The sequence below is a fragment of the Myotis myotis genome, unplaced genomic scaffold (genome assembly GCF_014108235.1).
Source record: "Myotis myotis isolate mMyoMyo1 unplaced genomic scaffold, mMyoMyo1.p scaffold_m19_p_11, whole genome shotgun sequence".
NCBI lineage: Eukaryota > Metazoa > Chordata > Mammalia > Chiroptera > Vespertilionidae > Myotis > Myotis myotis.
In genome coordinates, this window is record NW_023416315.1 from 64,245,650 (window position 1) to 64,266,890 (window position 21,241).

General features: G+C 45.9%; 1 protein-coding gene and 2 pseudogenes across 1 annotated transcript; 1 reads left to right on the plus strand and 2 right to left on the minus strand.

The window, feature by feature from the left end:
* Positions 1-8,874: 8,874 nt before the first annotated feature.
* Positions 8,875-9,664, minus strand: LOC118665750 (eukaryotic initiation factor 4A-I-like). Its single transcript, XM_036327044.1, has one exon. It carries the CDS (start codon positions 9,612-9,614, stop codon positions 9,177-9,179), a length of 438 nt encoding a protein of 145 aa, XP_036182937.1. The 5' UTR covers positions 9,615-9,664; the 3' UTR covers positions 8,875-9,176.
* A 40-nt stretch (positions 9,665-9,704) lies between these two features.
* LOC118665784 overlaps positions 9,705-21,241 on the minus strand; it is an 81,006-nt pseudogene continuing 69,469 nt past the window's right edge.
* LOC118666690 lies at positions 14,764-14,910 on the plus strand (annotated as a pseudogene).

The following is a 21,241-nucleotide window of genomic DNA, read 5'->3' on the forward strand; positions in this document are numbered from 1 at the left end:
GACTAAATATTCCTGTACTTTTGACTTTTGAGATGATACCAAACAGGCAAAGAAACAAGTCAGTTTCTGATGAATAATTTTAAGTATCCATACACATAAGGCTGTGAATGCTCCCAACTGACATGAAAAGACTTGGTCCCTTCCTGCCCTTAAGGACACACACGTTTCTTCTCTCCCAGCCCCTCTCCCCCATATAAGCTTTTCAGTTGTTTGACTGGTGTGCCTGTGCTGGATACTCATAGAAAAGAAAGGGTGAGAAAGAGAAAGAATTGAGATCAGACTCAGAGAAAAATAAGTTGTCCTTGGGCTCCGGTTCCAGAATATCAGTGCACGAGTTGTGTCAATAAGGTAAGGAGGCTGACCCTTACCCGTTTAACTATTACCACATAAATCAGAGAAGAATCCCTGAGAGGAGGTGGGTGGAGAGAGCGGCAGGAAGGCAGATTGACAACTCTAAAGGCTTTCTGCTTTTCCCCTCTCCTCTCTCCTGTAGGGCGCCTGTGATCTGGGGAATAAATGTGCATCTGTCATGCCCTTTATGAGGCATGGTGATAGGAGTTGCCCAAGGCACAGAGTCAGGCTCATCCGTTACCCAGAACCCTAAGGCTCTTGACCTTGTCCTGAGTAGCTGCCACGACAGGGTTGTTTCACTAGCTCTTGTGGAATGTGACAGCACCATGTTGAGCTGTAATTTACACCCATGTATCATTCTCTCACAGGTGTCACTATCGCCCATTTTATAGATGAGGAAGCAGAGACCCATGTTAAATTTGCCCATCCATGATCATGCAACTAATAGAGGTCCAAACCTGGTCTGATTAACCCCAAGCCTGCTTCATCTGGGTGTGTTCTTGTCTCCTTGGGACTTGAGGGTCAGGGCCTGTCTCCATAGATGATTTCTAGGGATGGAGAGACTGATTGATATCTAAGCTGAACTGGGCTGGTTCAAGTGGAGAGTAGGTCTCCAGCTATAAATTGTAATCAAGCAAAGCTGCTACACTACAGAGTTGAACAGGCAACATTGATTCTTCGTAAGAGCCCTAGAGCTACTCTGTCCCCCAAGTTCTAGGTGGCTGCTAATTTTAATATATTGCTTTTTTTTTTAGAGGCGAGAGAGAGAGAGAGAGAGAAACATTGATTTGTTGCTCCCCCTCTCCATGCATTCATTGGCTGACCCGGGATTGAAACCACAACCTTGCTGTATCGGGCTGATGCTCTAACCAACTGAGCTAACTGGCCAGAGCTGCATGACTGCTAATTTTAAAACCTGTATCATTCTAACTAAAGGAGGGCTGGGTAACAGCTATTGTTATACTGTGCTCCAAGTATAGCCTCTAATAAAGCTGGGGAAACAATGTGGGGAATCGGAAATAGAGCCCTAGTGAATGGGTCACTTTACCCAATCTTCAATCACTTTTACCCCCTCCCCTGCTTCTCCCAAGCAGCCTGGTTATTGATGATTTTTGGAGCAAGAAAATGGATTCAGACTTTCTGGGTTGAAATCTCAGTCCAATCTCCTGCCAGCTGTGTTACCTTGATAAACTAATCTCTCTGAACTCAATTTTCTTGTAATGGGGGATAATAATACCTATTATCTTCAGAACAAAGAAAAATAGTATAAAGAACCAGCACAGCACCTGAAGCAAAGTAGGTGGTAAACCGAGCCCCCCCCCCCCGCCCCCCCCCCCCCCCCCCGGCCCCGAATGTTAAGTGGCAGAATTGGAAGTTAGGCTGAGCTCTTCTGGATTTAAGTCCTGTGTTTCTTAACCACAAATGCTGCTGTAAACTAAAGGAAAAAGAACAACTGATGGCTTGCATTTCCTCCCGTAATTTACTAATTCTCACAGCAGTTTTGTGAAGCATATCTGTTTTGCAGGTGAGGAAATGGAGGCACGGTGAGATGGACTGCCCAAGGCCCAGAGCCCATAATGGCAGAACCAGAATTCAAACACGATCTCAACCATGGCCCGTGCACTTCCTGCTGTCTGTGCTGTCTTCCAGCAGAGGGCAACGTAGGATACTGATGCGTGGCCCTGAGAAACGTAGGGGCTGTGCTTCTGGCCTGGCCTGGAGGAGGAAGGGCCCTTGTCCAGGTAGTCCTCTCTCCAGTGGCAGCTGACGGCCTTGTAATTTCCCAGAAGCCTCATTCTTTCCTAGCAGCGGAGCACTTTCACTCTGAAAATTATGAAATGAACTCTGTTACGAGTCAGTTTTATGTGAGTGTGACAAGTGCCCGTTTCCCCTGGGACCCAGATCTCCTGGATAACCTAAATATCAACGATTCTGACCAGTCTGCAATCCAGGGAGCCCAGAAAAGCGAAGGCCACTTGGAGGCCAGTGGCCTGCGTAAGGCCAATGACCCTGTGCCTTGACTTTAGCCAGGAGACCATCTCTGGCTTAGTGTAAACTTGGCCATCCCTATGGGCGACCACTGAGGGACTAAATATTTTCTTTCATATCTGAAAGAATGAATTTGAAGGCTGATACGATTTTATGTGAATATGAGTTATTATTTTTTAATCTATTGATTTTTTTATAATAAAGAGAAATCTTGACTTGTTGTTCCACTTATTCATGCATTCATTGGTTGATTCTTGTATATGCCCTGACTGGGGATGGAACCTGAGTGATTTCACGTACTTCCATTTTTAAATTTACTTCTCTGTCTCCTTGACTATCTTATAAATCTCAAGGTCATGCCCCTTGGCTCCATTCATCTTTGTGCTATCAGGACTTTTTATAAACTGGCACATACTAAGTGCTCTATAGGTAGCTGAATGAAGGAACAACAGACTGAAAATACCAATTTTGTATAATTTTATAATACAATCTACCATCTGCATTCTTATTTGTCACTTAACACTATGCTTTATGGTATCCCCCACCCCAGCCCCCCCAATATAGGATCCTGTCTAGGATCACACATGGCATTTAGTCGTCACATCGATTGGTTGCCTCCTGCTTGTGCCACAACCGGGGCTGGGGATTGAACTTGCAACTGAGGTATGTGCCCTTGACCAGGAATCGAACCTGTGACCCTTCGGTCCTCATGCTGACACTCTAACCACTGAGAAAACTGGCCAGAGCTATTGATATTCTATTGCTGCCATAACAAATTACTACAGACAGTGACTTTAAGACAACATAAATTTACCTTACAGTTTTGGAGGTCAAAAGTCTAAAAGGGCCCTAGCCAGTTTGGCTCAGTGGATAGAGCGTCGGCCTGCGGGCTCAAGGGTCCCAGGTTCGATTCCGGCCAGGGTCATGTATCTTGGTTGCGGGCACATCCCCAGTACGGGGTGTGCAAGAGGCAGCTGATCGATGTTTCTCTCTCATTGATTTTCTAACTCTCTATCCCTCTCCCTTCCTCTCTGTAAAAAAATCAATAAAATAAAGTCTGAAAGGTGTCTCACTGGGCGAAATCCAGGTCCCAGCAGGGCTGTATTTCCTTCTGGAGGCTTAAGGAGAAAATTTTGTTTTCTTGTCTTTACCAGCTTCTAGCAGCTGCTTACTCCAAGTCTCCTGGTCCCCTTCCTCCATCTTCAAAGCCATCAATGTTACATCTCTCTCATAGTCACATCTTTTTCTAACTCTCTTCCTTTTTAAGGACCCTTGAGATTACATTAGACCAGGGGTGGGCAACCTTTTTGTGAGTGCGTGCCAAAACCAGCAAAATCTCTGACTCAAAATTCTTCTGCGTGCCAACCCTAATTTTTTGAGAATGTGTTATGCCTACTTGATATCTCTTAGGTGTACGTATGTGAAGAACCTTGAAGAAATGATAAAATTCATTCGAGCAACAAAAACAGAGTATATGATGATAAAAAATACATTTATTTTTTAATGTATACATGTACACTGATAGTCCGACAGAAAACTTTATGACTCCGTTTGATATTATCAGTGGGACTTTTGCTGCTGCATCACTGATGACAGAGATTTTACATCAGGTTTATATTTCGTGACCTTCAGAGATATGCACGAGCTACTACTTTCATCCGTCAGGCTACTCCTATTACGAGACTTAACAAAATTCATCAGTGAGAACAAAGATTCACAAACATATGTGGATGAAACCAAAACACTGGTTGGATCTAGGAAGGCAGGGAGAGTTAAGGCAGAGGCATAGAAATTGCTCTTCCCCTCTCTCGTCAATCCATGTCTATGGTCTTTAAGATAACTTGTTATGTAAAATTATTTATTTATCTAAGATGCACCTACACTGACTTTATCTGAAAAATAAAAAGTCGATATTAAGAAAAAAATTGTAAATGGAAGATTATAAGAGAGGGTTTCGCATGCCAGCAAAAGTTACTGGCGTGCCATGTTTGGCACGTGTGCCAGGGGTTGCCCACCTCTGCATTGGACCCACCCAGATAATCCAGGATAATCTTTCTGTTTTCAAGTTAGCTGTTAACTCCCTTCTGCCATACAACATGACAAGTTCTAGAGACTAGGACATGAGCATATGTACTGGGGTATTATGCTGCCTGCCGCCATATATATTTTGAAAATATTCTATCTGGAAAGGACTTTGGTAAATGTGAAAAATGGAAAATCAGAATTCTTCCTCACTCCTTGAAACAAAGGTTTATGGTACTACTGGATAATTCCTAGCAATATTTTTTTCCTGGGAAAGCAGCAACACCTAGTGTCTCTCCATATAAATTTCAACAATAAACATAAAATGTCCTGTAATTAAAAAGGTAAACTAGAAGATGTAGCTCAGTGACTGTGGTGTAGAAATGACATTCTCACTACTCACAGAGAGCGAGGGATGTTGATTCTCCGTATGTTCTTTAGACTTACTATGAGCCCCCACATCCATGCAAATATCCAGAAGTACTTTAAGTAATTCTGTTTGGGGCATGGCACCACACTTGGTTCTCTGATAGATGCAGAATGATAAGAACATCCTCAAGTTGGTTCCAGTCTTATTGGGCAGATGAGAAACACCTGGCAATTAAAGCATATGTACCCAGTATGGCCAGCATGTCTCAGTGGCTGAGTGTTGATCTATGAACCAGGAGATCATGGTTCGATTCCTGGTCAGGGCACATGCCTGGGTTGGGGACTTGATCCCCAGTGTGGGGCATGCAGGAGGCAGCTGATCAATGGTTTTCTCTCATCATTGATGTTTCTATCTCTCTATCTCTCTCTCTTCCTCTCTGAAATCAATAAAAAATATTTAAAAAATCTTAAAGCATATGTACCCATTTCCAAAATACTGAGGACTGATAATAATGCTTAGTTGTACATACATCAAAATTACAAAAGAACACTGATTGAAGCAGCAGAGTTGTTTATTTTTTGCTCATATGAAAGAATTGGTGCAGCCACAGTCTGGCAGTTCCTCAAAAAGTTAAACATAGCCCTAGCTGGTTTGGCTCGATGGGTAGAGTGTCGGCCTATGGACTGAAGAGTCCCAAGTTTGATTCTGGTCAAGGGCACATACCCTGGTTGCAGGCTCGAACCACCGCCGATCAGTAATTCTCTTCATTGATGTTTCTATCTTTCTCTCTCCCTTCCTCTCTGAAATCAATAAAAATATATTTTTTAAAAAAGATTACCCTCCGTTATTTTTTAAAGTTAAACATAGAGTTACCATATGATCCAGCAATTCTGCTCCTAGGTAGATTTACAAGAGAATTGAAAACATAATTCCATACATAACATGTACACATAATTCCATACATAATGTTTATAATAGTATCTAAATATATAAAGAGCCAGGGGCCATTGCAACCAGCAGGGGAGTAGTGAGGAATGACCAAACGACTGAACAGCAGGCTGTGTGGGGTGACCAGGCTGGCAGGGAGGGCAGTGAGGGGCGATCAGGACAGCAAAGGGGGGCAATGAGGGGTGACCAGGCCAGCAGGGGGCACAGTGTGCAGCAACCAGGCTGGCGGGGGGGGGGGGGGGTAGTGAGGGGCAACCAGGCCAGCAGGGGGGAAGTTGGGGGTGACGAGGCTGGCAGGGGGTGCAGTTAAGGGTGACCAGGCCGGGAGAGGGGGGCAGTTGGGGGTGACCAGGTCAGCAAGGGGGTGCAGTTAAAGGCAACCAGGCCAATAGAGGTGGGTAGTGAAGGGCGACCAGGCTGGCAGGGGGGCAGTTGGGGGTGACCAGGCCTGCAGGCGGGTCAGAATGGGGTGACCAGACTGGCGGGGGGGGGGCAGTTAGGGGCGACCAGGCTGGCAGGTGGGGCAATTGGGGGCAACCAGTTTGGCAGGGGGCCAGTTGGGGTCAACCAGTCTAGCAGGCAGAGGCAGTTAGGGGTGATAAGGCTGGCAGGGGGGACAATAGGGGCGATCAGGCAGGCAGGCAGGTGAGCAGTTAGGAGCCAGTGGTCCCAGATTGTGAGAGGAATGTCCAACTCTCAGTTTAGGCCCCTCAGTTTAGGATCGGGCCTAAACCAGCAGTCGGACATCATCTGAAGGGTCCTGGATTGGAGAGGGTGCAGGCTGGGCTGAGGGGAACACCCCCCCCCCCCCAGCCGCGCACGAATTTCGTGCGCCGGGCCTCTAGCTCTAGTCTATATAATAAAAGCTTAAGTGATTATTACGGCGCAATGACTAGAATGACCAGTTGCTATGATGTGCACTGACCACCAGGGGGCAGATGCTCAATGCAGGAGCTGCCCCATGGTGGTCAGTGTGCTCCCACAGGGGGAATGCTGCTCAGCCAGCAGCTGGGCTTAGGGCTGGTGAGTGCAGCAGCGGTGGCAGGAGCCTCTCCCGCCTCCGTGGCAGTGATAAGGAGCAGTGAGCAGGCGGATGGTAAGGAGCAAGGGCTCCCGGACTATGAGAGGGTGTAGACCTGGCTGAGGGACCCCCTCCTCCCCCAGTGCATGAATTTTGTGCATCAGGCCTCTAGTTTTTTTATAATAGTGAAATTGTGGAAACAACCCAAATGTCCACCAACTGATAAATGGATAAACAAAATATGGTATATCTGTGCAGTGGAATATTATTGAACCATAAAAGTACTAATACATGCTGTAACATGGAAACACCTAGAAAACATTGTGCTATGTGAAAAATAACAACCAGACACAAAAGGCAACATATTGTATGATTCCATTTATATGAAATATTTAGAATAGGTCAATCCATACAGACAGAAAGCAGATGAGTAGTTGCTAGGGGCTGGGGAGGTAAGAATGGGATTGACTGCTAATGAGTACAGGGTTTATTTTAGGGGTGATGAAATGCTCTGGAATTAGTGATGATGGTTGAACAGCTTTGTGAATATATCCAAGACCTTAAAAACCATTCCAATGTACACTTTAAATGAACAAATTATTGTGTATGTGAATAATCCTATCTAATAAAAGCCTAGGTGGCATCATGCCCTCACACAATGTCATCACAAGTTGGCTGCCACAAGATGGCCACCCTCACGTCATCACAACATGGATGCCACAAGATGGTCAGCAGAGGAGGGCAGTTGTGGGCGATCAGGCTGGCAGGGGAGGGGAGGTGGAGGCAAACAGGCCAGCAGGGGAGAGCAGTTGGGGGTGACCAGGCCTGCAGGGGAGGGCAGTTGGGAGTGATCAGGCTGGCAGGGGAGCACTTAGGTGTCAATCAGGCTGGCAGGCAGAAGTGGTTAGGGGCAATCAGGCAGGCAGGCAGGTGAGCAGTTAGGAGCCAGCAGTCCTGGATTGTGAGAGGGATGTCTGACTGCTGGTTTAGGCCCAGATTGGAGAGGGTGCAGGCCAGACTGAAGGATATCCCCCTCCCATGCACGAATTTCGTGCACTGGGTTTCTAGTATCTCAATAATGTTACTGAAAAATACTAGAACTAAGGAGGCAAAAATGGATGATGAATAAGCAGAGGGAATGAAGCAGAGATTGGAAAAGTACCTTCTATTAGTTTTTTTTTCCCCCTTCTATTAGTTTTTGAACTCCCCACCCCACCAGTTCCATCTCCAGGCCCCAGAGCGATCACCCCTTTCTTTCTCGTATTAGATCTCTTTCCTCTCCCCTGTCCCTACTACAATAAGCAGATTGCTCACTACGTGAGGCTGATTTGGCCCCAGACAAGGAGCGAACAGGTGGTTATGATCCTTATGGAGATAAAATGGAGAACATACTGATGGCCCTTGGGCTAGTCACCTTCCCTCCTTCTCCTCATTAACACACGTTCTGATGTCTCCCTCACACCACGGGGCTTTATTCTTTTTGTTTGTTTGTTTGTTTGTTTTTTGTTTTGTTTTGTTTTTCTTTCTTATGATTTCCTTTATTATTTTTAAATTATAGCTGACATTCAATATTATATTTTTTATTATGATTTTCCTAACATTTTCTTTTCTCTAGCTTATTTCATTATAATACAGTAAATAATACTTATAAGATACAAAATATGTGTTAATAGGCTGTTTACAGTATATTATTGGTAAGGGGTCTGGTCAACAGTAGGCTATTAGTAGCTAAATTCTGGGAGAAAACAAAAGTTATATGCAAATTTATTTTATTGTTTTGCCTCAAAAAGTGACATTTATTCAAAGGAAACGAAAAGAAAATGACAAGATAGCCATCCCTTGGCTCCATTCCCTCTACCCTCCTGCTCCTCCTCAGCCTGCCAAGGACTGAGAACCCTGACTGGGATAAGGTAGCAGGCCAGCCCCTCTGAGATGAGGTCAGCAACATTGAGGGGCATCTCCTCAATGGAGGTGTTGTAGAGTCTTCTTGCCCTAGCTGGTTTGGCTCAATGGATAGAGCATCGGCCTGTGGACTGAAGGGTCCCGGGTTCAATTCCGGTAAAGAGCATGTACCTTGGTTGCAGGCACAATCCCCAGCACTGGTCAGGGTGTGTATGGAGGCAACCAATCGACGTGTCTCTCTCTGTCTCTCCCCAATTCTTCCACTCTCTTTAAAAATGGAAAAATATCCTCCAGTGAGGATTAACAACAACAAAAAGTCCTCCTGTTTTCTTCCGTTACCATATTAATAGCCACACCCTTATGGCCAAAAGGTCCACCCCAACTGATTCTGTGGATATAGTTTTCCCTGGTGGTGGGAAGGTCATAGTTGATGACTAAAGAATCCTGCTGCACATCAATGTCTCTGGCCATCAGGTGTGAAGTAATCCATACTCTGCTAGAGTGGAACTCCCTCATTATTACAATTCATTCCTTTTGGTCCACATATCCATGCATAGCAGAGACAGTGAAGTCTCAGGTGTGCATCTTCTCAGTGAGCCAATCAACTTTTCTTCCAGTGTTGATAAAGATGACTGCCTGGGCGATGGTGAGGGTCTCATACAAGTCACACAACATGTACAGCTTCCACTCTCCTTTCCCACTGATGAAGAATCGGCAGATACCCTCCACAGTCAACTCTTCCTTCTTGACGAGAATCCGAATGGGGTCCCTCATGAACTTCTTGGTCACCTCAGGCACATCGGAAGGCACTGTAGCTGACAGTGATTCCACCTGGGTGCTGCTGTTGAGCTTTTGGAATATGTCATAGATCTGGTCCTTGAACCCATGGCTTAACATTTCATCAGCTTCATCTAGTACAAACCTCTTGATGTATTTGGGAGACAGGTATCTGTGGTTAAGCATATCAAACACATGGCCTGGGGTGCCCACAATGATATGGGGAGCTTCCATCTGCAGCTTCTGCAACTCAGCACACACACTGGTACCCCCAAGGCAGGCAGGAGGCCACCATGTAATCTCTTAAAGCCATGACTACCTTCTGTATTTGCTGTGTCAATTCTCCTGTGGCTGCCAGGGCCAAGACCTGGGTGGCCTTTAGATCCAATCCAGTCTGTTGCAGAATCCATATGGGAAAAGTGACTATTTTCCCATCCCAGATTGGGCTTGAGTGATCACATCATAACCCTGTTCATAATTTAAACGTTGAATTTCTGAAATTTCTTTTGGCTTTGCTTCAAGCATGTAATCTCCTAAATATTCCATCAGCTGTTCAGCAGTTATGATTTCCATCATGGGTGGAAGTTTCACCTTCCAGGCCAGAAGCAAAACATTGAGGATGGCCAGCAAAGGGCAGGGTCCGTTCTCATTCTGGGTGATGATGGGTGTGTGCTCTTCCTTCCACTGGATCCACTTGATGTGATAGACAGATTGTCCCGGGAAGCGTTCCTTGGAGGCCGCGAGCACCTGAGCTGCCTCCCCCTCCTCCTCCTCCTCCCCTCTGCACAGGGGCACAGCCCCGGGCAACACCGCCGCGGCACCCTCTTCCCCCTCCTCTTCTTCCTCCTCCTCCTCCTCCTCCGGGACCCTGCTCTCAGCTCCTTCCTCACTATTGAACTCGGAGCTACTGGGGAAAGAATGGAGGTTAGAGAACGACCCCAGGGAGTCCAGGCTCGGCGATTCCCCGGCAGGGCTCGGGTCCTGCAACTGCTGCTGAGGCCGCCGGCGCTGCTGGGCCCCTCGGAGCCCGAGGCCGCTAGCTCGGGCTGGCAGGTGCCTGCGGGATCAGGCCAGGCGCCCGCGTCTCCGGCGGCACCCAACCCCTGGCCCGCTCCGGCCTCGGCTGTCTCCGGGGAGGCGGTCACCTTGCGCTGCCCTCTCAGAGGCACCTTCTGGGCAGCGGGACTCTCCAAGTCGCTCTCTTACAAGTCCAAGCCGCGGAAAGAGCTGCAGGGTCCGGGAACCCGAGAAGAGCTGGCGGGAGAAACCGTGTCCGGGAGGCTCCTCCCGGCGGCCGCCGCCCCTGCCCATTCCCGCCGCTGCCCTCCGCCGCCCGTGCTTCGGGACCATCCCCAGCAGCGAGCCTGGCCTCCGGTAGCCCTTCCTGCGCAGGAGCTGTCTCTGGCGCTGGCCCGTGGCCACCCCGTGTTCTAGCGGTTGCAGGCTCTCGGGCCGCTCTCCATACCCAGCCGCCCGCCCCTCGCTCTAAAGACACCGCGGCGGGTTCTCCTCACCCAGCGCCTCCGACGCCATGACAGCGACTTTTTTGTTGTTGTTGTTGTTAAATCCTCACCCAAAGATATTTTTCCATTGGTTTTTAGAGAGAAGAGAAGGGAGAGAGACAGAGAGAAACATCGATGTGAGAGAAGCACATCGATTGGTTGCCTCCCTCAGGCGCCCCGACCTGGGCCAGAAATTGAGCCTGCAACCGAGGTACGTGCCCTTGACCAGAACCAAACCCAGGACCCTTCAGCCCGCAGGCCAGTGCTCTATCCATTGAGCCAGACTGGCTAGGGCACCCGGCTTTATTCTTGATCTGTTTCCTGTTCTTCTAGTGCTGTATAGACCAAGGTACTTTTTTTTTTCTTACAGGACAAGACACTACTCCTCGCACCACTGTAACAGTTATTTCACTTGTAATAGAACTTGATCGACAGTGCAGGTTGGATCAGGCTCCATGCCTTCCCCTCTGACTGTCCTTCCCATGTACATGGATTCCTAGGTGGTGCAGAGATGCGTGGCGGCTGCCTGAGATGGCAGAGTCATTGTACAAGATAGTGTCCCAACTGTCACAGCCAGAAGAAGTGGAAAGAGACGTGACAACTAAATGTCATATGGCATCCTGGCTGGGATCCTGGAGCAGAAAAAGGACATTAGGTAAAACGAAGAAAACATAAATAAAATACAGACTTCAGCTAATAATAATGTATCAATATTGGTTTATTAATTGTGACAAATGTGCCATACTAAAGTAAGATGCTCATCACAGGGAAAACTGGGTTTGGAGTACAAGAGAACTCTTATTGTTTCTGAAATTTTTCTGTAATTGTAAAATTATTCTAAAATTGAAACTTTTTAAACCTCCCCACCCCCCGCATATAGTGTCCCCACCACCATCAGAGCGGACCCTTTTAAAAGAGTGTCATCTAATATGCCTGCTTTGAAGGGTGGTTATGGACACCACCTGTATCCTCAGGGCAGCCTGGGAAAGTCCCCTTTGCCCTCTCTCTATAAAAGATAGAGTTTTAACGCTTGGGGGAGTGGATCGGAAGATGAGGGCCCTGGAGCAGCAGCGCACATTCTGGTCCTAGGGTGAGTGAGGCCTTCAAGCACAGTGAGTGACAATGAGTGAGCCTGTGCAAGCCTGGCCCATGTCCAAAAGGCTAACAGGGAAAAATCAATCCGTGAAGGGAGTTGAGGTAATTTTGCTTCTGGGGCAGAGCCCAAAGGCAGGAGCTGACAGCGTAGCCAGCCTTTGTGCTAAACTTGAGATTTTATCTGAGAACAAGCAGGGGCTGAGGGGTATACACCACGCAACTGGTTGGATCAGGTCCTGGGATCCCCGGCCTCTGGCTGTGCACAACGGGCCAGCACACATCTCCTGACAGATTGCTAAAGGCAGACAGACAGCCTGGCCAGACAAGCTGCTTCTGGAACTACTGCCTTCAAGCCAGGCTGACCCCTTTGAAGTACTAGTAGTCTTTTCCTGTCTCTAACCTCCACCCTGCAGCTGAGTTCTGCCCTCCCTTTCTGCAATGACACCCTCCTGGCCTAGCTCTGGCTTCGCTCCAGCAGGCTGATGAGCCTACAACCTCCCACCTGACCCACATCCGGAGTCCTGCGCCTTGAGGCCCTCAGGCTTCCACCCCACCCGCTCCCTGCTCACAGTAACTGCCTTGGGCCAGAGTTCAGGCCAGCAAACACCTTTCTAAAATTATAAGAAAGATAAAAGTCAACAGGGGTCCAGGGGCCTTTTTTTTTTTAAATTTAAAATGTTTATGGATCCAGAAGTGGGCTGGGGAGTCAAGAAGTAGGATGAGAAGTCACACAATAATATTTATTCTCAAATGTGGCATGAAGTTTTCTAATTTCAGCATCATATTGCTAATGATCTTCAAGTCCTGACACTAGAGGCTCAGTAGTGTCCCGATGAAGATGCTTGGTTGGATAAAACTGGCTGTTTCCCCTGGAAAGTGATGCCCAGTTTGTTCTTGAGACATCCAGTGATGATTAGAAGTATCCCCCTAAGCAGCTCTAGGCTCAGCTCTGGCACTCACATCTTAATTAGGTGGGTTTTTAGTTATCCATTTTTTTCTTAACAGAGTGTTTTGTTATTTTATGCAATTAGAAGGAGGTAGCTCACAACAATCATCACATGGCAGAAGAGACAGGACAGAAAAGATCATTAACTCTACCTTACTGTACAAGTCCCAGCAGTAATTAAGAATGTACAGAAACAGCACAGCTTCAAGTATTTAGTTGACAATCTCTAATAACAACACCAGCAGTGTGGTGCACTTCATAAGAGTAAAAGTGATTAGCTTGTATATAACCTAATCATTGTAAAAATGTAATTCTCATAACAACATTTGCTATTACTGTTTTGTAAATTTTTTAAAATATATTTTTATTGACTTCAGAGAGGAAGGGAGAGATAGAAACATCAATGATGGGAGAGAATCATTGATTGGTTGCCTCTTGCACGCCCCCTATTGGGGATCGAGCCCACAACCCGGGCATGTGCCTTTGACCCGAATGGGATCCGGGACCCTTCAGTCCGCAGGCCGATGCTCTATCCATTGAGCCAAACCGGCTAGGGCTGTTTTGTAAATTTTGATACATCAAATTGTGATGCAGCACAGAAGCCAAAATAAGTGTTTCCTCCGTGCAGTCCGTCCTCTGGCAGCAGGTGGTGTGGGTGGAGTGGGGCAGAACCCAATTTTCAATAAGTTCTTATTTTTTCATTACCTGGATGAATTCTAGGAATAAATGCTGCAGAAGCTAATTCTTTCAGGAGAGGAGTGGTTCTAGAAAGATGATTAAGATTCCCATGAGGTATTAAGGGGGATTTTAAAATTTCCATTTATCAAAAAATTCAACTTAAACATTTTTCGGGCTACTTGAATGTGTGAGGACGTGGGCCAGATGCTAGATACAAAGGTAGTGCGACAAGGCTTCTGCCTCAGGAGCTGCTTTCTAACCCTGGATCACCAGTCACTGATGTCCCTTCCCCCCGGCGCACTTGGTCACTGGCTAGAGATTAGGCGTGGTCATGTCTCTTATGTTGACCTATAGGAACTCTTGTGTGATTCCTTGACTTCCCCATCCTCCTCCCAACAAGTGACCAGTGAGTTTTCTTTTCTTTTTTTTATAAAGAAAGCCATTTTATTATTTTTTTAAAAAAACATTTTTTTTTAATTTCAGAGAAGAAGGGAGAGGGAGAGAGAGATAGAAACATCAATGATGAGAGAGAATCATTGATCAGCTGCCTCCTGCACGCCCCCTACTGGGGATCAAGCCTGCAACCTGAGCATGTGCTTGACTGAAATGGAACCCTGGACCCTTCAGTCTGCAGGCTGACGCTCTATCCACTGAGCCAAACCTGCTAGGGCGAGTGAGTTTTCTTTTTAACTGCATCAAATTTAGCCCATCCTGCCTGTTATAGAAAGTAAGTTAGACTTGCCACCACCCCTGGTGATGGACTGTCCGCGAGATGACATACGCAAAGGCACAGTGGTTGGCATGCAATAGGCCTCAGTGAAAGGTACTTTTTTCTCCCTTTCCCATTTAGAATCTCATGAAAAATGGGAATTCTTATTTATCAAAATAAAGCCGAATCCATGTGTATTTTCACTATAGTAACATCGAGAACTTTTTACACAAGAGATTTCTTCATTTGAGAATTGGATAATAGCAGGGACGATTTCATAGTTATCACTGGAGTCTGCAAATTGTCTCCCAATATTTATTCTCCTCCCTCAGTAATAGCATCTCAGTATTTAGGTGGGCAGTATTGTGCCACAAACTAAAAGACATTTGCCAAATTCCCTTGCAGCTATGCAAAACCATTGACTACTAGATAGTAAGATATTAAAAGGAAGTGTGACCTCCTGGCAATGGGCAAGGAGACACCTGATGGGTGGTGTTGCTCTTATATCAATCAGGGCCAAAGCAGACATGCAGTCCTTAGTTCATCCTAGCTTGATGCCTGTCTTGGTGGCCAGAGCTGTTGCATACCTTAGGAACATAAAAAAAAAAAAAAAGAAAGAAAGAAAAGGAAAGAAAAGAAAAGAAAGTGTGTGATTTCTGTAAAGGCTGTTTTTAAGGAATGGAGCATCCTTATTTTTCCTTTGCTCCATTCTGCTACCTGGGATGTAGATGCCGTGGCTGAAGCTCTAGCACAGCGGTTCTCAACCTGTGGGTCGCGACCCCTTTGGCGGTCGAACGACCCTTTCACAGGGATCGCCTAAGACCTTCCTGCATATCAGATATTTACATTACGATTCATAACAGTAGCAACATTACAGTTATGAAGTAGCAATGAAAATAATTTTATGGTTGGGTCACAACATGAGGAACTGTATTTAAAGGGCCAGAAGGTTGAGAACCACTGCTCTAGCAGCCCCTGTTGGACCATGCGGATGAGTGCTCCATTCTAGGGACGGTGGAGAGTGAGCTGGAAGGCACTTGGGTCCGTGGTCATGACTGTCTGTTTCTGGATGTCTTCTAGGTGAAAGAAAATAAATTTTTAATTTGTTTAAGCCACTGGCTTTTTAATTTTAATTTTAACTAATTAATTTCTTTTCCTTTTTTTTTTTTGGTGCCGTGACTCAGATCCGAACCTATTTTATTTTTAATTGTGGTAAAAATAATATAAATTTAACCATTTTTAAATGTATAGTTCAGGAGTGTTACTTATCTTCACATAAACTACTGTTGTTTTAAAGAACCAAGATGGCGGCATAGGTTAACGCCGGAGTTTGCTGCTTTGAAAAACTACTTCAAAAGTGAAACCAAAAAACGGAAGGGACATCACCCAGAACCACAGGAACGCCGGCTGAGTGGAAGTCCTACAACTAGGAGGAAAGAGAAACGCATACGGACACTCAGAGGAGGCGCAGTGCTGAAGTCAAATTCTGAGGTGCGGAGTGCGCGGAGCGGGCTGGCGGTGGAGGGCGCGGTTGGCGTTTTCAATCGGGAGGGAGTCGCAGACTCTGAGCTCCAGATCCGGGCGAGTCTTTAGGGACCCAGACTCAAACGGGAGAAGCGGGACTGTCTGGCTTTGGTCAGAGCGAGTGCAGCTTTCTCTCTGAGCTTTGCAGCGAGTGCTGGGACTCTGAGAGGCAGAGCCCCTGGGGACAGGACTGAGAGCCGCCATAACTGCTCTCTCCAGCCCACCCTGTTGATCCTGTGCGACCCGCCCCGCCCAAGCCCTGCACACAGGCATTTGCCGGATAGCCTCAGGCAAAGGCTAGATTAGCACCTCCCTAGAGGACAGAAGTTCTCTCACTGCTGACACAGCTGATTCTCATAGCCACCTGGCCTGGAGGTCAAACCCTCCCTGGAATTAGCTACAACAATCAAGATTTAACTATAAGACTGCGAACAAAGACCACTAGGGGGTGCACCAAGGAAGCATAACAAAATGCGGAGACAAAGAAACAGGACAAAATTGTCAATGGAAGATATAGAGTTCAGAACCACACTTTTAAGGTCTCTCAAGAACTGTTTAGAAGCCGCCGATAAACTTAATGAGATCTACAAGAAAACTAATGAGACCCTCGATCTTATATTGGGGAACCAGCTAGAAATTAAGCATACACGGACTGAAATAACGAATATTATACAGACTCCCGACAGCAGACCAGAGGAGCGCAAGAATCAAGTCAATGATTTGAAATGTGAGGAAGCAAAAAACACCCAACCGGAAAAGCAAAATGAAAAAAGAATCCAAAAATGCGAGGATAGTGTAAGGAGCCTCTGGGACAGCTTCAAGCGTACCAACATCAGAATTATAGGGGTGCCAGAAGATGAGAGAGAGCAAGATATTGAAAACCTATTTGAAGAAATAATGACAGAAAACTTCCCCCACCTGGTGAAAGAAATGGACTTACAGGTCCAAGAAGCGCGGAGAACCCCAAACAAAAGGAATCCAAAGAGGACCACACCAAGACACATCATCATTAAAATGCCAAGAGCAAAAGATAAAGAGAGACTCTTAAAAACAGCAAGAGAAAGAAACTCAGTTACCTACAAGGGAATACCCATACGACTGTCAGCTGATTTCTCAACAGAAACTTTGCAGGCCAGAAGGGAGTGGCAAGAAATATTCAAAGTGATGAATACCAAGAACCTACAACCAAGATTACTTTATCCAGCAAAGCTATCATTCAGAATTGAAGGTCAGATAAAGAGCTTCACAGATAAGGAAAAGCTAAAGGAGTTCATCACCACCAAACCAGGATTATATGAAATGCTGAAAGGTATCCTTTAAGAAGAGGAAGAGGAAGAAAAAGGTAAAGATACAATTTATGAACAACAAATATGCATCTATCAACAAGTGAATCTAAGAATCAAGTGAATAAATAATCTGATGAACAGAATGAACTGTTGATTATAATAGAATCAGGGACATAGAAAGGGAATGGACTGACTATTCTTGGGGGGGAAAGGGGTGTGGGAGATGCGGGAAGAGACTGGACAAAAATCGTGCACCTATGGATGAGGACAGTGGGTGGGGAGTGAGGGCGGAGGGTGGGGCAGGGAACTGGGAGGAGGGGAGTTATGGGGGGAAAAAAAAAAGAGGAACAAATGTAATAATCTGAACAATAAAGATTTAATTAAAAAAAAAACACTACTGTTGTTTTAAGTTTTTTTTAAAAGTGTGAATTCAAACCTAATCTTAACAGAAGTTCTGTAACTGACCTCCAATGAACGAACTGGTTAAGTTTATAACACTCTTCATTTCTTCAGTCATTGCCCCATCACATGAATGCTCTGGCTACTTAACTATTCTCTAAGACAGTGGTTCTCAAACTTGCAGGTGCATCAGAATCACCTGGTGATTTCTGGACTCCGCTCCCAGAGTTTCTGATTCAGGTGGTCTGGAGGAGGGCCTGGGAGTGTGCGTTTCTCACCCGTTCCCAGGGGCTGCCGGGGTGCTCACTTTGAGAACTGCCCGTCTAAGTAAGAACACCAGTATTCTGTTTCTACCAGCGGGCTGAATGTTACCAATTGTGTTTGTTCTCAAATCTGTTGACATGTGTTATACTTCTGAATGTCTTTAGAATTGTAATGATGTAAACTTGTTTACGTGTCACCCTGTTTATATGTAATGTACTTGTAGATTTTAATTTAAATCCTACATAATAGAAGGCTAATACGCAAATCGACCAAACGACATAATGACCAGTTGCTATGATGTGCACTGACCACCAGGAGGCAGAGACTCAATGCAGGAGCTTCCCCCTGGTTTTCAGTGCGCTCCCACAGGGGGAATGCTGCTCAGCCAGAAGCTGGGCTCACGGCTGGTGAGCACAGCGGTGATAGCAGGAGCCTCTCCCACCTCCTCAGCAACACTGAGGGCCCCTTGGGGGATGTCCACCTGCTGGCTTAGGCCAGCTCCTCACAAGGGGTCCCAGACTGCGAGAGGGCATAGGCCAGGCTGAGAGGACCCCTCTCCCCACAGTGTATGAATGTCGTGCACCGGGCCTTTAGTGTTACATAAGGTTATGAAAAAGCAGTTGAAAAAAGAATTGTTACTCTGAAACTAAGCTGAGTGCTTTGGAACTACGTACTATAGGTACTCACTAAAATAATGCCAATAAGTTAAGTTTGGTAGGGTAACTGTTAAAGATCAGAAAAAAAGATCTATAAAAACTTAGAGGAATCATAAACTCAAGTTGCTCTAAAAGGGTTTTTTTATTATTGCTTTATTTTAAACAAATCAAGTCTATAAATTGTAAATGATGTAGGATGGCTGTGATGTAGTCAATAGAGACAAAACAGAAATTCAATCAGGGCATCCAGTCTTTACAAACAAAAACAAAAACTTTTGGAAAGTTGGCAAACAAATGTTTGTTTAAACATTGTAAATTAAAATACAAGTGGAGGTATTTTGTTATGTAGAGAGCACATAACATACTTATTTTAGAACGGCTATATTATTATTATCTGTATTCTTCGGAAAAATGCTCTCATCACTCTTTGATGTTACTTCTGAGATGGCCCTTGGCAATCATCTCGTTTAGCTTTCTTATTTGATAGATGAGGAGAATAAGGTCTGGAGAGGGAAAGTGACTAGCCCAAGGTCATTTTGTTGGTTAGAGTCAGAGCCAGAACCAAAGAGTCTGGACTTTTACAATACACCATGACACTTTTTCCTGCCCCCTTAAAAAACAAAGCAAAACCCCCCCAAAAAACCCTCCAAGGATTTGCTTTAAACAATGTCCTCAGTGCCTGGTGGGATCTTCGGGGGCCTTTGAATTCTGACAGTGGTGGTAACAATGAAGGAGCTGATCTTCCTCTCTTATTTGCTTGTAAGATTCTTGACTCATCATCAATCAAATATTTACCATCAAAGGGAAGTAATTGTATTTTTAGAAATTATTTTTATTTGTTTCAGAGCAGAAGGGAGAGGGAGAGAGAGAGAGAAACATCAATGATGAGAGAGAATCACTGATTGGCTGCCTTCTGCATGCCCCACACTGGGGATCAAGCCCACAACCTGGGCATATAGCCTGACCAGGAATCAAACCGTGACCTCCTGGTTCATAGGTCGATGCTCAACCACAGAGCCACGCCAGCCAGACCATATTTAGAGCTCCAGTGAGACCTACATAATAAGTCACAGGAAACATTCCCATCTCAGTTAAGAGTCTATTGAAATTCTATTAGAAATAAATGACTGTGGGTAAGTTTTCGCACAGTGACATAGTTTGTTCCATAATGAATCAATAGGTGTAGTTGTCGTTCCCCTGTAGATTTGCAGAATTACAGAAAGTTTTTACAGATATCAAAGCAAAAAGAAAAACACTTTAACTTACAACTTGATACTGTTATAAGTTAGGACCATCAGGGAAAAAAACCTCCAAATAATTTATTTAGAAGACCTGGGGGAAAATTGAAAGTTTTCCTTCACTGAAAACAATCCGATTTTATATTTCCTCTCCTGTATATTCACTTCTCTCCTTGTCTTTCTGACTCCAGGGGTGGCAGGTGGGGTAACATTAGCAATTTGCAGTGTTTTATTCGTATTTGTTTTCTCTAGATGGCCCTGAGGATTTGATTGTTGGGGGTGGGGAACACCTGTGTGCAGTGTTAATAACTGACTAGCCCCGTGCATTTCTAGCTAAGCATGTGACTCAGAAGTTCAGGACCAGCGTTTTATGGTAAGTGCGCCCCTTCTAAACATCATCCGTGACGTGATGAGAGCAGCATGACGTTCTTTTGTTTTCCCAGTGGGTTTAAGGAACAGCAGCCCAGGCCTTTGAGTTCATCCCCTCCCGGAGGCAAAGACGGAAACAACCCGCTGAACTCGTCCCTGGTGCCTCCCTCCTGCAAATGACTTCGATGTTTGTTGCAGCTGCCTGGGTTTTCAGCGCCCTCCTGGCCCTCTTGGTCCCTGAAGAGGCCATTGCACTTCGTGCCGCACATGTCCAGGAGCCCTACCTTTGTGCAGCTGTTTGCTGAGGAGTAGCATGTTCTCAGCGCACAAAAGCAGCCGCTGAAAGGACAGCTTCGGGCAGAGGGAGGGAGGGAGCTGGCCGCGCAGCGCCGGCCGCACCAGCTCCCGCGGAAACACAAGCTGCTCGCCCTGCCCAGGAAACCAATGGAGCGTCCCTAGGAAACCCAAACTCCAGCTTGGCTCGCCCCAGCTCTCTCCCCCGCCTCCAGACCCCCAGGTGAGACTAAACCAAACCAACACACCCCTAGACAGCCCAGTCAGCCTGCCTGGGCCGCCTGGCACCATCCAGAATTTGACCTGAATCTTAGCGTGTGTTATTTTGTGCCAAGAAATGCTGTCACTACTGTTCTCTTTTGTTTTCCGGCAATTTATTTATTTTTTGGAGTAACTTAAAACATTTCCTTTGGGAACGCGGCGAAAAAGGTCGAGGTAAATGTTGACAAGTGCAAACTCCTTTGGCTTAATTCAGGGTTTGAGAGTTCAGAAATGCCTACTGCTGACCAGGTTGCCCTCCCCAGGCTCCCGACGGCCTCCTGAGAATGGTGGCCCAGGGCCAAGGCTACGCATGTGATGCTGCCGTTTGTGGGGTCTGTTTCAGCATTTATATTTAAATATATTTCCCTCTAAGAATTTTTAATTGGAGATTTCGCCTCGAGGTGCTCACGCAAATCAGAGAAGGCGCCAAACCTAGTTATTTCGCTTCGCAACCAAGCTTTCTGTCAGGGCTTTCTTTCCCCTGCGGTTCTTGCCCCAAAGCGATCTGTAAAGCAACCCACTCTGATACAGTTTGAAAAGTGCATTTTGTACTTGGCTCTTTCTTTGATCGAATTAATCTGGGCCTTTTTGTAGTTCTAAATGAGGCCTATGGGCTGACAATGTAGCTGTTTAAAGGGGA

Bases quoted from the DNA above. Each gene is read 5' to 3' on its own strand.
- LOC118665750 (XM_036327044.1), bottom strand. From the start codon at position 9,614: ATGGAAGCTCCCCATATCATTGTGGGCACCCCAGGCCATGTGTTTGAT.